The 15897-nt window shown below is 42.5% G+C and overlaps 1 protein-coding gene across 1 annotated transcript in view; it reads right to left on the bottom strand.

Moving 5' to 3' along the window:
- Positions 1–460: 460 nt before the first annotated feature.
- The window catches only part of KDSR (3-ketodihydrosphingosine reductase), a 37941-nt gene continuing 22504 nt past the window's right edge, over positions 461–15897 (bottom strand). Inside the window, exons 7-10 of the mRNA XM_077890895.1 lie at positions 15266–15349; positions 12060–12143; positions 8784–8885; positions 461–4271 (exon numbers count right to left, since the gene is read on the bottom strand). Of these exons, the coding sequence (XP_077747021.1) occupies positions 4152–4271; positions 8784–8885; positions 12060–12143; positions 15266–15349 (390 nt within the window). The 3' untranslated portion in view covers positions 461–4151. The remainder of the gene's footprint in view (positions 4272–8783; positions 8886–12059; positions 12144–15265; positions 15350–15897) is intronic.

Below are 15897 nucleotides of genomic sequence, written 5' to 3'. Positions count from 1 at the left end.
AGAATCTCTTCACAATGTAAACCAAATTTTCCCATTTAAAGATTAAGGAATGTTAAGATTATGATATGTTATTTTATATACTGTTCTTCGGTATCCTTCAGAATCTAAGAGATATTTCATTGTTAGTATATGCAGGTTTAAAGTAGGAGAAATCTACTTGTTTTTATATGAAGTGTAATTTTACATTAAGAAATTTTACTAAATTCTGCTTTTCTTACCCTTTTACTCATGTATCCCATATCTGAGTCACACAAATACAGAATGTATTTGAAACTGAGGCTCAGAATACCAAATACTTACTCTGAAAACATTAGTTCCAAAAAAAATGACCACAATCAAGCCTTCTCAATGTCTAGGATGCAAGGTTAGGATAACATTAGGAAGGAAATCTGTGTTTTGCTTAAGTGACTCTTAAGAAATGCAAATTTCTAAAAAAAAAAAAAATACATTTTCAAATCTGTAAAGCTTGTTCCCCATTTATTTTTTGTTGTGATTCAGAAATACAAGATAAGAAAATTAGGTTACAATTCTGCCACAAAAGCTCCTAAAGTAGCAAACACAAGTTCTAATATATATCAAAATAGCCATGTGCATTCTTACAGTTTAAAAATGTCTTTAGAGTTGTCCCATCAAGCAAGTGTAAAATATAATAGCTATTATCTCCTCTTCAAAATATCAAATCTGCTGTCACTGTAGTGCACTACACAAGATTTAGTCCAGAATATGGAAGGTTATGGTTAGGACGTACTTCTTAAAGCTGAGTTACTAAGAATTAAGGACATGAGAAAGATACAAAGCATCATATGTCAAAAACTATGAATATTTAAAAGTGTCCTCATGTGAGTAAGACATGTTTAAATTAGAACATGAGGTAATAAAATTAAATCTGTTGTTGATGATAGAACTCAGTAAAAAAAAAAAAAAAATTTTTTTTTCTTCTAGAAAGACAAAGACATACAATTCTTTGAATTGAAGCGACTATTTCCAAAAACGCTTTATCATTTAAATACTAGAAATGTTCTCTCAATGTTTCAGGTCCAAGGACCAACAATATATGGTTTAACCAACAGATTTGTAACTGGACATATAAAAGTATCAATGCAAAGAGGGCATGATTAATACCATTTTTCATTTCTTTTCAGCTGTGAAAATTACATTTCAAAAAATACAGAAAAGAACAATTCCCTTGACTTGGTTTTTGTAAAATGAAATGAAGATTGTTTCTTGTACCTTTTTCAATGATGAAAGGTCCTTGAATATATTTTGGAATTTCTATGGATGAATGATGTTTGGCATTTTAAAATAAATACAGTCACAAATACACTACAATAAAACAGTAAAACCAAACTCAGCAGAGGCAAGCACTTCAGAACCAACACTCACATAATAAACTGTTGTTGGTCACAAACAGAAAGCCAACATTTCAACAGAATTGTAATTAAACTCCTTCTTCCACAGGTAAGATATATCCACTTCTGGGTACAGTACAAAGTGTTGAATCAATGACCCCTTAAGAAAAAAAAAAAAAAAGCCAAGAGGTTCCTGAACAATCTGACTCAGATTTTTTTGTGTTTTTTTTTCTCTCCCCTGAGCAAACAAAACAAAAACAAGTCAGTGTAAAAAATGTACAAAAACTGAACCAAAAAAGATAAAAAATATAGTTTGCCTTTGTAATATTTTCATGTTTTGGATGAAGTCAGATCTTTGTGTGATGCTGCTAAATGTCTATAATCCTTTATTCAAACCATTCTGGCCAGGTGCGCTTCAGAATTCCTAATTTTTTAGATTTGGAGAAAGGTGTGATATGGGGCATATACTGAATATTATAAAACACCTCCATAGAATCGGGGGCAATACCTATAATCAAACCCACTGGTGTTTCTTTGAGAAAAATTAATGAATAGTTGATGAAATGGGCAAATTAAAACTATAATACATCAGTTCCAGTCAGGTTTTATTATCAAGTGAATAATGGCATCAAATTGAGGAAGAAAGGGGAAAAAAACCTTAGTTTCAAAACATTTGGTCATGGAACTTTGGCCCTTTAACAGCTTTGACAAAGAAGACCGATTCCCTGATATTATGATCCACACAAAATCTGCTCTCATGCCAGAGCTTCAACTGGGATGGGATACTACTTCCCACACAGAACAGGGGCTCTTAAATTTGTCCAGGTAGCAGATTACCTAGAGGTGACAGTACAGTCTATGAGGATACCTTGAGAACTGTATATTGAAATAACCATGGTTAAAATAGTTAATTGCATTAAAGTGAGACACCACCTTAGACTAGATTTTTATCTATTAGTTCAGCAGTAGAAGGTGCCAACATTCAAGGAACATTCATGAGAAAAAAATAAAAGTGAGAAACATCCAGATAGTAATGTGTTTTCTGTGAATTAGGGAAATACAGCCATTACTCTATCTTAAGAGGCTGCGAAATATGACCTAATGTAGCTTGCAAACGATGGCTATTTAAGACGGAAAGACTCATGAAACTACTATGGCATCAACCTACCCCCATAAGCTGCAATGAAGTCATTCCAAGCAACTTATATATTAAATAATCTCTCCTGTCTTTGTCAGTGTTAAGATATACCATTCTCAGGCCATCATTAAAAGGATGCCATCGATTAAAGCCATTATAATATCTTACTTTTAAAAAATTAAGTGATTTCAAAGTTAAGAGGTTCAAAAACTCAAGAGCAAAAAAAATGGTTTGCTATAATTTTTAGGTCTTTTATCTTTTGTATGCATAGTATATGCATACTGTGTATGCAAGAAGGAGGGGGTATAGCATTATGATGAAGAGGACTGTCCCTAAGTAGAAGAACACATACAGTGACAGGATGAAGCAGGAAACATTGGCCAAAACTCATCAGAGGCACTTATTGTGGAAATCCACTAACTGAGCAACAGAGCCTGTGATCTGAACACAGCATTCGCGGGGCCAAGAGGATTCCAGGGCTTATGTTTGGGTGTGATGACTGGGCTTTCTTAACATGTGGCACGAAGAGAAGACTCTCGGGTTAAGTGGGAATCACAGAAAGAATGGGTGATCATTTTCTTTCAAAAATGAGTATCTTCAAAATCGGCCTTGTCCTATCTTTCTCTTAATGAAGAAAATATAAATATACAATCCACAGCCTTTCTTAAAAGCTACATATATGCTAGGAGAAGAATGTCACACTTTTTCATTTTTTCACCTGTTTTAATTCATGAATTAATTTAAAAAGTCAAGTCAAAATATTTTAACTGGTCTTTTTATATATATATAAAAATATTATAGCAGTATCAGCAAAATAGGAGGGAGAGATGAAAAGAATGACAAGACACTCTAATGGGTGAGCTCCGCGTCATCATGGCTGTTGAAGAAATTGTAAACTTTTAAGCTTCTAAGGTTTTATTTCTCTTCAGAAAACATTTTAGAAGGCTGCCTTTCCTCACGAATGAAAAAAAAAGTGCTCTACGCATTCAAGTCTAAAGAAGACAAGAAAGCATTATTTTTCCTACGGGAAAATCTTTCTTTCCTTCCCTTCCAGTGCATTGCCCTCTCTCATCCCCCTGCATTCTTATGGGATCAAAGAGAGAGAGAAGCCACAAGTTTCCACCAGAAGCACAGTGAGTCAGGGACATTATCATGCATTCAGACCCTCCAGCAATATGTAAGACTCATCTTAAATAAAATACACCATGTTTGAAAAAAAAAAAAAAGGTCCCAGTAACCCATAAACTGCCTTTCGTGGAAGGTTAAAAAGGCCCCAAGGCTTCATCTTACATGTATCATAAGATACATTTCTGGAATTAATCTCAATAGAGGAAAAAAGAAAAAAAGAATAAATAGAAAAATGTAAAGGATCATTCTGGAATGATGTTCTTTACCCTGCTCACCATGCTATTCGTTCCCATAGGGCCATCACCTCTCCGTCTCAGAGAATCAATGGTCTCCTGTTCCATATTTGCATAGTATTAATAAGATCGCCTGGAACTGAACATCTGTCCCCTCACCCGCAGCCAGGTTTCTGAAGAGCACTGGTCCAATCTCACATATTCAAAAGCAATACATACGTGTCTGTAGGCCAAAAACTGGGTCCCTTTTAGCAGCAAGCTGTTCAGATTATTTAGAAACAGTCTTTTCCCAAGGGGTAAGGATTAGGCAGTTTTGTCTGCAATTTCTGATTTTGCTCTCTGCATCATGCAGCGACGCACTATGCTGTCGAAACTTCCGAGGTAAAACAGTGCGATGGTGCGGAAGAGGCCCATGGTGACCACCTGCGAGAGACAGAGAGACCCCTGAGCTCGTTCCATGGCACAACACCACAGCTCACTTCAAGGGGTTTTAAGATATTCTCTAATCAAGAGTTTCTAAGACACATCTTCTAATCTGCTCCCAGGATAAGCATGAGGGAAACTCCCAAATTGGGGTAAGCCTGGATGGTGGCTCAGTGGGTTAGGCGTCTGCCTTGGGCTCAGGTCATGATCTCATCTCAAGGTCCTGGAAATGAGTCCCAAGTCAGGCTCCCTGCTCAGCAGGGAGTCTGCTTCTCCCTCTGCCCCTCCTCATGCTCTCTCTCTCTCCCGCCCTCTCAAATAAATAGAATCCTTAAAATAAAATAAGAAAACAAAACTCCATAAGCATCAGCAAAACACTGAGAAGAGAAGCTTTCCGCTCTGGATCCCTGTACATGTGCCTGTTAGAGCAGTAACAGCAGAATTAGGTGCCCAATGAATAAATTAAAATTATACAGAGAACAAAATAGTTATTCTTGGTAGTCCTCGGGTTCTAATAGCTAAGGAAGATCCACTCCAGCACCCCAAATATCCCAACTACCATCAAGGCTTTCTGGTTTAAGACACATGTTCTGAACACAAGAGTCAGACGCTATGCTAGGTGCCACCACTGTGAGAAAGACACAGCCTGCCCTCCGTGAGCATCTTCGATAACTGGAAAGACACCCAACTAGAGGCAGGTCATTACTGTGTTGGGTTGGGACAGTGGGTATCTACTAATCGCCAAGCTTTCTGCCAACTCGCTCTCCCTGCAACACCTCGGACTGGAATGTTTTAAAGGCACAGAACAACAAAGAGAAGCATTTTCAAATACGCTAGTTCTCAGACAATCTGCCTCCCATGGGTGCCTTTTCAGAAAAGCAGAAGACTAGAAAAGCCACATTACGGGGCCCACAAAGAAAGATGACATCATGTGACCCAGAACAGATGAGAGGCAGAGGAGACTCCAGACACAAGGCAGGCAGGCCTGACAGGTAGCTCAGAAGGCTCCAGGAAGGATTTCTTCCAGAAGGGAAACTGAGAGACAGTCTGATATTTCTGAGAGGAAAGGAAGACAGTCATTATTAAGAACACAGAAAAAGGCCAGTAATGGTTCTAGGGAAAAGAAAAGGTAAAGGAAAATTAATTATGTATACTACAGAGTTCAGCTGTAAAGAGCATTCACGTAGCCATAACAATGATTGTCTCAAACACAGATCCACCCAAAATCACATTAGAAGTTAAAAGGGAGGGTGGGAATGCAGAGGAGGCTGCAAGTGAAAGGAGGAGACTGTGAGGACCTAATCTTCCTCCTCCTTGGAAGATGCCCGTGCTGGACCCCAACCTGAGAAATCCACGGAGTTGGCTGTATAAGTCTATACTCTAGATACACTCTAGATAGAGCCTGGAGGTAGCTGTTTAAGTCTACACTCAGATATACTCTAGATGGAGACTGGAGGCAGCTGTGTAAGTCTACACTCTAGATACACTCTAGATGGAGCCTGGAGGCTGCCAACTAAGTCTATACGCCGGATACACTCTATATGGAGACAGGAGGCTGCCATCTAAGTCTACACTCTAGATAGAGCCTGGAGGCAGCCGTGTAGGTCTGCACTCCAGATGCATTCTAGATGGAGACTAGAGGCTGCCATCTAAGTCTACACTCCAAATACACTCTAGATGGAGCCAGGAGGCTGCCATCTAAGTCTATACTCCAGATACACTCTAGATGGAGACTGGAGGCTGCCGTCTAAGTCTATACTGCAGATACACTCTAGATGGAGACTAGAGGCAGCCATGTAAGTCTATACTCCGGATACACTCTAGATGGAGACTGGAGGTGGCCCTGTTAAGTCTACACTCAGATACACTCTAGATGGAGCCTGGAGGCAGCCATCTAAGTCTACACTCTGGATACACTCTAGATAGAGACTGGATGTGGTCGTGTAAGTCTACACTCCGGATACACTCTAAATGGAGCCTGGAGGTGGTCGTATAAGTCTACACTCAGATACACTCTAGATGGAGCCTGGAGGCACCTGTGTAAGTCTTCACTCCAGGAACACTCTCAATAGAGATGTGGAGGCCCAGCCTACAGAACAGTGCGGCTGCGTCTGAGAAGGGTGAGGGGGGCATGCAGCATTAGGGTGGTTGTTGTTCCCACAGAGCCCTGAAAACACTGGTTCTCTGAAGGGTGTGCTCAGATAACTTTGAAAAGCTCCAGAACCAAAGGAAAGCAGAAAAAGGCAAAACAATGGGGACAGGGGGAAGGGAGGAGCAGGAGGGGCATAGGTAAATGTTGGGGTGGGGAACTACTCCATGTGACAGCCTAATGGCAGACACATGGTCACATACATACATGTCAGCAGACATACATGTCAGTACACACTTGTCAAAACCCTGAGGAAGGGTGTGGGACACCAAGAGTAAACCCTAATGTAAACCATGGACTTCAGTTAACACTGGTGGCTGGATATGGCTCATCAACTGTGCTGACGTCCCATGGAGATAGGAAGACAGGGTGTATGGGAACTCCATAATTTCAACTCAAATTTTCTATGAACATAAAACTACCCTAAAAAGAGTATATTATTTAAAAAATATATAAAAATAAAAATAAGGGAAAGAAAAAAAAAATCAAGAAAAAGCGACCAGAACACAGCATGCCAAAATTCTAATAGTTAAGTCTAAGAAATTGGAATTTTCTAGAAAAAGCATCACCTAAAGTGAGACCTGAAGGAAGGCTGGAAGTTGGAGGCTGGAGGGTCAGAGACAAAATCATGGAAAGAGGAGGAGGGGAAGGAAGGTGAGCAAGGTCAAAGGTCAGAGGGTTATGCCACAAGCTAAAGTAGAACCTTTATCTCAGTGGTACTGGGGAGCCAATGAGGGTTGCCATGCAAGGTGGATTTGCAGTTCAGAAAATCCTACATGGAAATGTGATGGCATATTCTGATGCACCCAGGCCTGGGGCAGGGTGCTGTGAGGTCAAGGGGATGGGGGGCCGTGTCCTGTGTAACAGCAGCGGCAGCCACCTGCCCCAGCCGATTACTGCCAGGTGAGAATGCAGGTCCTGTGCTGTTAGGCTTTCTGATTTTCCACGAAAAGTCTGAAATCTGGACGATTTACGGAAAATCTGACTTGAAAACCATTTTATTTCAACACTCACACTCATACCAGATGAACCAAACAAAACATTCTGTAGGTCCATGGGTCCCCAGCTGACAACCTCTGGTTCACAGAGCCTGAGACCCAGGACTGGAGGGAGGAGAGACCCCTCACGTGCAGGGCAGGAGGGGTTCCAGGCGGACACCCCTTCCTCACTGGGCTCTTGAAAGAACAGGAACACTGACCCCAATCACGGAGACAATACAGAATCGGTGATGGGGCGGTGGGGATGGAATGGTGGGAAATGCAGCTTTACTGCAGGCACGCTGAACTGGAGATGTGAGGTCACAGCCCAGGGGAAACACCTAAAAGAAACTGATACAGAACTGGAGTCAGGGGCTGAAGTTTTAGGTCTGGCATCACTCGTATACAAGTGGGAGAAGGGAGAAGATGGCCACGGGACGTGTGGAATTAATGCATTTGCTCTCCCCAGGCAGCCTGCGGCTCCTATTATATGCCAGGCACCGGCTGCGAGGGGCCGTCCTCACAGAGCTCATGTGTAATATGGCATCTACCTCTATGAGAGAGTCAACAAAGTCACGGAAGAGAAGAGTGAGAAAAAGCCCACACCCAAGTCATTCGGGTTTTTAGTCTGGACACGGTCTACCGCACACAGCTTGGTACTTGGTTCTAAACCACCCATGAACGCAGACAGCCCCTTCTCAGGCAGCCTTCCACCCTCCAGCTACATTCCACCATCCATCATCCGGTCTGTGCAGAGCCAGCCCTCTGTTATGACTCTTGTTTTATTACATTGCCTTGTATCACCTTTTTGTTCATCTCCCCCCCTAGACCGTGAGCCCCTGAGGTTGGAGAGGTTGTTTCCCTTCTGATTCTCCAGCAGCAAACACGGCCCCCCAGCACATCAACGAGCGGTTCACTTCTGTGTGGCCTGGATGAACCACAGCTTTCGTAAGAGGAGGGCTATGTTGAATCCTTGACTTGCACCTCCCTAAGCTGGGCTGCCTGTGACTGGACTCACCTAGAAGAGGCGTCTGGCCTGCCATCTGGTACCCTACATCACTTTACCGCAGACACTAGGGCCAGTGGTTCTCAGATGACAACCCGAGTGAACACCCTGAGAGCAGAGATGGCGATCCCTTCTCTATCCACAGTGCCAGGAGCACAGAGGACCTCGCCCCTGTCTGAACCCCTCATGTGGTATCTTTAACCTGCGTCCCAGTTTCTTATCTCTGCCACAGCAAAAGAAAGCATGGATACTGCAGTAAAAATTCTTCACTTCCTCAGATAAAGTTACCGAGTCTTCTGTTAACCTTTTCTCATTGGGCTTTAGTGAGAGGCACGATCTGTCCCTCCATCTGTCCATCTGGAGGCGTAAGCATAGCTCACCTGCTGGAGCCCTTCAGTAATGGAAGTTACAGGAGCCATTCCACAGGTCAGGGACGACAGCATGTACCCGTCTGAGCCAATGGAACTGTTAAAATTTCCTTGCTAAAATGGAAGGACAAGAAAAGACGCAGCAGTAGTGACCAGGAAAGGAATCAACACATCAGAAGTGACGAAGTTGTGTGGGGCACCTGGGAGGCTCAGTTGGGCAAGTGTCCAACTTATGATATGGACTCCGGTCATGATCTCAGGCTCATGAGTTCAAGCCCTACATGGGGCTACATACTGAGCACAGAGTTCTGCTTAAGATTCTCTCTCTCCCACTCCCTTTGCCCCTCCTGCTCTCTCTTGTACTCTCTCTAAAAAAAAAAAAAAATTTATTAAAAATTTTTAAAAAAAGAGAAAAAATGAAGGGTGTCCACATTAGGTGGCATAAGAGAGTAACAGAGCATACGTCGGAGCTCATAGACAAACGGGGCCTTGGCAGGTGGGATGGAATGGCTACACTCGTGGTCCTCAGAATGTGGGTCCATGAACACTGGGGGTCCTGAGACCTTTTCAGAGGATCCAGGAAGACAGAATGATACTAATCACTATTAGTATCATAATAATACTAAGACCTTACTTGCTTTTTCACTGACATTTGCATTGATGGGCAAAACTGATGAATCAGCACAAACCACAGTGGCAGTGCCTCTCCACTGCCATGTATACTTGCAGCAATAAGTAGACAGGAATGTTTTAAATCTTCCAAAGATTTTAAAAGGTCATTTTTGCTTTACAATGCCCTTGATAGTGATGCCTGGGTGGCTCAGTGGTTGAGTGTCTGCCTTTGGCTCAGGTCGTGATCCCGGGGTCCTGGGATCAAGTCCTGCATCCAGCTCCCCACAGGGAGCCTGCTTCTCCCTCTGCCTGTGTCTCTGCCTCTTTCTCTGAGTAAATAAATAAAATCTTTAAAATACATTAATTAATTAATTAATTAATTAATAAACAAAATGCCCTTGATAAAGCAGCGTACCTGGGTGGCTCAGTTGGTTGAGCATCTGACTCTTGGCTTCAGCTCATGTTGTGAACTCAGGTTCTTGGGCTCGAGCCCTGAACCCCATGCGTCAGGGTCCCTGCTCAGCAGGGAGTCTGCTTCCCTCCCTCTCCCTCTGCCCCTCCCTCTGCTCATGTGCTCTCTCTCTCCTGCCCTTTCTCTAATAAATAAATAAATCTTCAAAAAAATAAATAAAATAAAACGCTCTTGAAAAAGCAGTAAAATTAATCATTTTATTAAGTCTCAACCCTTAAGAGCAAATCTTACTATTCTGTGTGACAAAAAGAGAATATATACCCAGTGCCTTCTGCTGTGTTCTGTACCCAAGGGGGACGGCTGCCCTGCAGAAAGGCATTCTTCCAACTGTTTAAGTCATGAAACAATCTACAGTTATTTAGACTGGGGTATTTGGGAGACATTTTGTGGAAAATGAATAAAATGAGCCTGTCACTTCAAGGAACATTGGCAGCTTTTATGGTCAATGTTAAAATATGAGATTTCAAGGAAAAATTAAGATTTGTGAAAACCTACCTGCCATTGGGAGATTGTCAGCTTTCCAATATGTAAAGACTTTTGTGGTAAGACCAGCAGTGATGTGAGTGGATGTAAATTTTTTTGATAATTCAGTGAACCCGTATTTTCCAGATGACTAATGCATAATGCTACAAAATCATGAATGCGCACAAAACATGCAAAGTGCAAAGACCAATGGAATTTAACGTAAGAGAACAAGAAGTTCATTAATGTAGTTTCCAATTCCACACTGTAATTAACCTTTAAGAAACTACTATTCATCCAGTTTGGGTTTAGTATCAAAGAATGTCCACAATTATCAGAAAAGCTCATTAAATATTCCTCCCTCTCCTAACTACGTATCTGTCTAAGGGCACATTTTTTAATATTCTTCACACCAAACAACATATTACAGCAAGCTGAATGTGGAAGCAGCAATGAGGGTCCATCTGTCTCTATTAGCATAAACATTAAAGAGATGGATGAAATGTAAAACAATGCACCCTTCTCCCTAAAGTTTTGTTTTGGAAAATTATTATCGTGGAAAAAAAACGTAATGGGTTTACTGTAGCCCTTTTACATGGATTAATAAATAAATATCTTTTGGGTTATGCGGTTTCAATTTCTAATATGGCAAATATGGATAAATATAAACATGTAAAGAAGTCTCTGGGACTACCAACAGTTTCGTGTGTAAAGTGGTCAAAAACTGAAATCTGAAAACCACCAGACTAAATGAATCCTACCAAAATACAAAGAGCTATTTTGGATCATCAAAAGCACTGAGTGTGTTTGCTTTGATCTGAGGTAGGCAGGAGAAACAAAGTCTGCCTAATCCACTCAGAGGGGCCGTCTTTCCCTGCCTCTGAATACAGTCAGGGCATAGTTCTTCCAATGTCTGTATGTATCTTAACAGAGTTTGATGTTTCTTATATTCTGCTCAGTCCAGGCTTGTGCCATAGAGCATACGGCCCTCAGGGCAGCTGCCCGGCTCGCTGACACCTCATTCCAAGGGTCCCCAAACTTCCTACATGTGGTACAGGCCTAAAGCTTACAGACAGCCCTGCTTACTGTATGTTGTTCTGCATGTGGGTTAATAGGATGGGGTCATAAGTTTGTGGCACGTAGGCTGTTCTACAAAATGGCAGGCACGTGGTTTCCAAAGATACCATTTTTGATTCCAAATAAACTGAGTAGCCTGGAAGCACATCAGCTGGGTGGACAGGATGGTGACCCAGTGGGCTTGGAGGCGCTTCTTTATTAGTGAACATCTGGGAAAATGATACCGGGAAGCAGGAAAGTGAAAGAAAAAAAATCCCTAATCGAAGAGTCCAGCATTTAATAAAGCTGCCTAAAATTCTCTACAAATGCAAGTACTGTGGGGAAGCAGCAAGAAGGCAACAGGCTGTAGACAGAAATCTAGTGTGTACCGTTTACACATCACAGGGAAGTCTCATGTTCTTTTGAAAGAACCAAAGTTCCCAGGCATCCTTAACATCAATCTGTTCCTAAGGTTAAGGTACATAATGAGTTTCCAGGAGCCTACTAATTAACATGGAATCAATAAAGTGTCTAAAGGAAGAGGAATAGGATCCAATATTACATATGAATCTGACCAAAAAGACACAGAAATTTATATTTTCAGATAAGCCCTGGGGCAAATATAGTATTTCTTTTCAGAAATACAGCAGTATGACTATTAATAAAGAAAACAAGGTTGTACTTACTATGGCGTCTTTGACAATTTGTTTGGCCACTTGCTCTGGTTTGCAAACAGATACGGTCTCTGAAATCAGCCGAGTCTCCAAAGGCTAAAGGTGGGAAAAAAACAGACATATCCATACCATTATGGGCCATTAAATTAAAGAGCAAAGAAGTCTAAACAACCCTCTCTCCCTCACTTTATGAAGAATTCCAGCCTTCTTCTACCTTTGGGCAGACTCCTACTTTTAGAATCAGGTCCATCTGGATTCTAAATCAGTTTCTACCTGGTTACTGTACAGAATTCAGCCCCGCGGCTGCAGTGAGACAAGGAGGCCCCTGCCGCTCTCCGCGGGACACTGTGTGGTCTCGGCTCCGGTGACGACCGCCAGAGCTAGAAGGAGAACACATCAGTGGTACAATTCTGGTAAAATCCTCACTGCTGGCCAGACACCTGACCGGCAGCATTTCTGCAGAGCCTAGACCATGCGCCCTGAGCCAGTCTGGCCTTATGACCAGCACCGCCGTTCTGAACACACTCCCTGGCCAGCAAAGGCTTGATATATGGATGGAGCTTAGGCCCTGGACAGAGACAGCCCCAGCCCAGCCCCTGTTTAACAACACAGCTGTTTCCTAAGAGATCTACAGAGGAGGCGACAAGAAAGATAGGGACAGCGAACACTGAATGGAGTCCAGCGTGGCTGCATGCCCCCTGGCAGGCTGGTGCATCGGAACCCCAAGTCACAGGTGGTTAAAGGTCCATCCCAACGGCCACCTGGTTCAAAAAGCCTTTTCTGAATCCTTAACTGGCAGCGCATTCTCGTCTTTGCATATTGCTGCATTAATACATATTACAGCTACGTGTGTCTTTGCATTTTACCTCCTAAGTTCCTTGTGGGCAAGGTCTTTTTTTTTTTTTAAATCTTCTTTACAGTGACATAAACATGTGCTCATAAATTCTTTCAATGGTGGTTTCAATGAGAAGTTTCAAAACTAAAGCCTTAAGCTGCATGAAACTGTAAATTCTATTTACCACAGAGGCTTGAGAAAATGAAAAGAAAAAAACAGAATGTATTTTCTTAAATTAGAAAAACACAGCATTTCCTAGAAGTCAAGTATTTCTTGATGCACCTGAATTAAGAGAAAGGCTCTTTTGAAGGGGCCTTTCTTTCTTCCTCCAGACCACCAGGCTGGCACAACCCCGCCAGACACAGTAGATTTAAAAGTCCGACGGCGCCCCCTAAAGGGCTTACACACCAACAGAGAATTTGACTTCTCCAAAGTCTGTTCAACACTGTACTACTGGAGGGAAAAAACCCAACTTAACATCAAAATCAAATCTTCACAGGGAAATCACCTCTCTTTGTCCGCTTTGGCTTCCAACGAAAAGACTGTTACCAAATGTTGCAAATCTGCTTAGCAGACCCCTGCTTATTCTGAGACAGGACATTTGGCTTAAATTTACTTCTTTGAAACAGTTGTAATCTTAAGAGGCAGAGCCAAAGAGAAATGAATAGGGAAAAAAACTTCTAAATCATAAACATCTTTTTGCAAATATACAGTCTACGGAGCATAAGTGCCAATTTTCATGCTGCAGAGCCTCACGCTTACTAAGCATCACTGTAAAGGAGAAGAAAACCAATCAACGCCCATTCAAGGTAGGAAGTTCTGATGGATTCCTTTCTTCTCCACTTGATTCGTTTGCTCACGGGGTGCCTACTACGCATCAAGGCAAAGAAAAGTCTCCTTTGAACAAAGTTGCAAAGCTTGCATTCAGCTCAGCATGACTGTCATTGTATATAATGTAAATGTCCGGTGGTGATAAGCATCATAAAGAAAAATAAAGCCAGAGGAAAGGATGGTGAATATTCCAAGGGAGTGATATATGAGATAAAGAGGGTCAGGGAAGGCCTCTCAGGGTGAAAAAAGCAAGGGATTGGCCATTTAAATACCCAGAGAGGAGAGCAAGAGCAAAGCAAGGCCAAAGCTGGGCAAGTTCAAGAAGAGACAGGGCTCTGATATGGCTGAGGGCAAGAGGAAGACCAGACAGCACTGTGGACAGGTGGCCAAGGTCTACACAGTACAGGACCCAATAAACCTCACGGCCTTCGGATTCTACTCTAGGCTGATGGGAACAACCAGTGGAGCCACACTCACCCCCATACTACCAATGCGCTTCTCAACGCCAACTTTAAAGGAGTCAAAATTAAATAAAATTCAAAACTCAGTTTTATGATATGGAGTCCCAGTGGTCCCATTTCAAGTGTTCAACAGCCAACAATGTGACTACCATATTGGAGAGTGCGGACAGAGAACATCTCCATTCTAGAGAATTCTGCTAGACTGTGCTGCACAAGAACAGTTTTTTTTTGGTTTTGTTTCTGGCCTTTTGTGCACAAGATGAGTTTGAACAGGGGAGTGACAAGACCTGACTTATGCTTTAAAAGGATCACTGTCCACTGTGTGAAGAAGAGACAGGGAGGCAGACCAGTTTGAAGACTATGAAGCGCAGTTCAGGCAAAAACAGCAGCGGCAACTATCATTACTAGCATGGCACTGGTATTTGCAGTTAAAAAGAAAAAAGGAAAAAAAGAAATCAGATTCAGGTAAGTTCTGAGAGTAGAGCCAAGAGGATGTGCTGGTCAAGCAGATGAGAAGTATGGGAAGAATAATCAAGGCTGGCTTCTCAGTTACTGGCCTGAGCGCTATGGCTGATGGGTGCTGTTGGGTGTTGGGCAATAAGATGAGAAGTAATGAACGGATGGAATGAGGGAATCATATGATCCATTTTTGAAATGCTAAGTCGTGGTGCCCACTAGACCCCCACAGGGAGACAATGGATTGGCAACCAGGTGTTTTAAGTTGAGAGGAAAGAATGTTCTTGGTCAAGAATATCATCTCGTTAGTTACTTGAAAATATAGACTGTGCTCCCCATCATAAAGAAAATACCTTATTAAAAAAAATTTTTTTAAATACCTTATTAGGTAAACTTTCAAAGATTATTAGCAAAAATCCTAATCTCGTAAAATATAGGCCGCATTCTCTAAGACTCCACATGAAAGTTCCCCAGGAGGTCCAGAGGCCTCTCTCTACCTAGCATGTCAATTGAAAAGGACTCAATTTTCTGACTGGTGAAAAGGGCTCCAGGCTGATGGGCAGAAAGTCAGAAAATTGGAAAAGAGGTTTGTTTACAATGTTGAAGGCTAAAAACAGACACAGAAGAACACTTACCTTGGTTTTGTTTTCTTCTGCAAACCCAGGGGTATCTGTGTCCGGCGGGTAGGCGACTGTGACATAGACATTGTACGGCTTCACCTGCATTTTAGAAACAACACGCGCCCCTTCAGCAAACAAGGTACAGCTCTGCTTCTTCCCTTACTCCCTGGCACTGGCCGTCGGGCAACAGAATGGACACTGCCCGGATTTTCTCAGAAGCTGGTAAGACCAACAGGGTGGTTCTTAAATGGAGAACTAGCATTGGCGGGGTCAGGAAACCCCTCCCCAGGAAGATCATTTAGGAAGAAAGGCAAAAAGCTCACCCCACCAACGTCTACTTCAGAAGACAGTGGACCCACCTCCTTCTGTGTTGCCCACCCTGCTGATGGGGCAAGGCCCTGGGAGCTGTCCAGGAGGAAGGTGGACAGCTAACAGGAAGTCCACGTGGCCCCCCCTCGCCAACCCTGACACTACTCAGGCCTTGGGCCAATGGGGCAGGTCCACTCCTCTGCCATCAGACTACAAATCTGGCTTCCTTCACAGCTGCCTCGGAAACTCTGGTTGATTTCATCTACAAGATCTATGAAGATCATTCAAACCCTTTCCCTAGGCCCTTCCTGTGCCACCCCAGATCCAGGCCTGGAACT

This window comes from Canis aureus, chromosome 1 (genome assembly GCF_053574225.1).
Source record: "Canis aureus isolate CA01 chromosome 1, VMU_Caureus_v.1.0, whole genome shotgun sequence".
NCBI classification, from domain to species: Eukaryota; Metazoa; Chordata; class Mammalia; order Carnivora; family Canidae; genus Canis; species Canis aureus.
The sequence above is the reverse complement of the archived record's forward strand: the minus strand, read 5'-3'. Positions and strand labels throughout refer to the sequence as shown.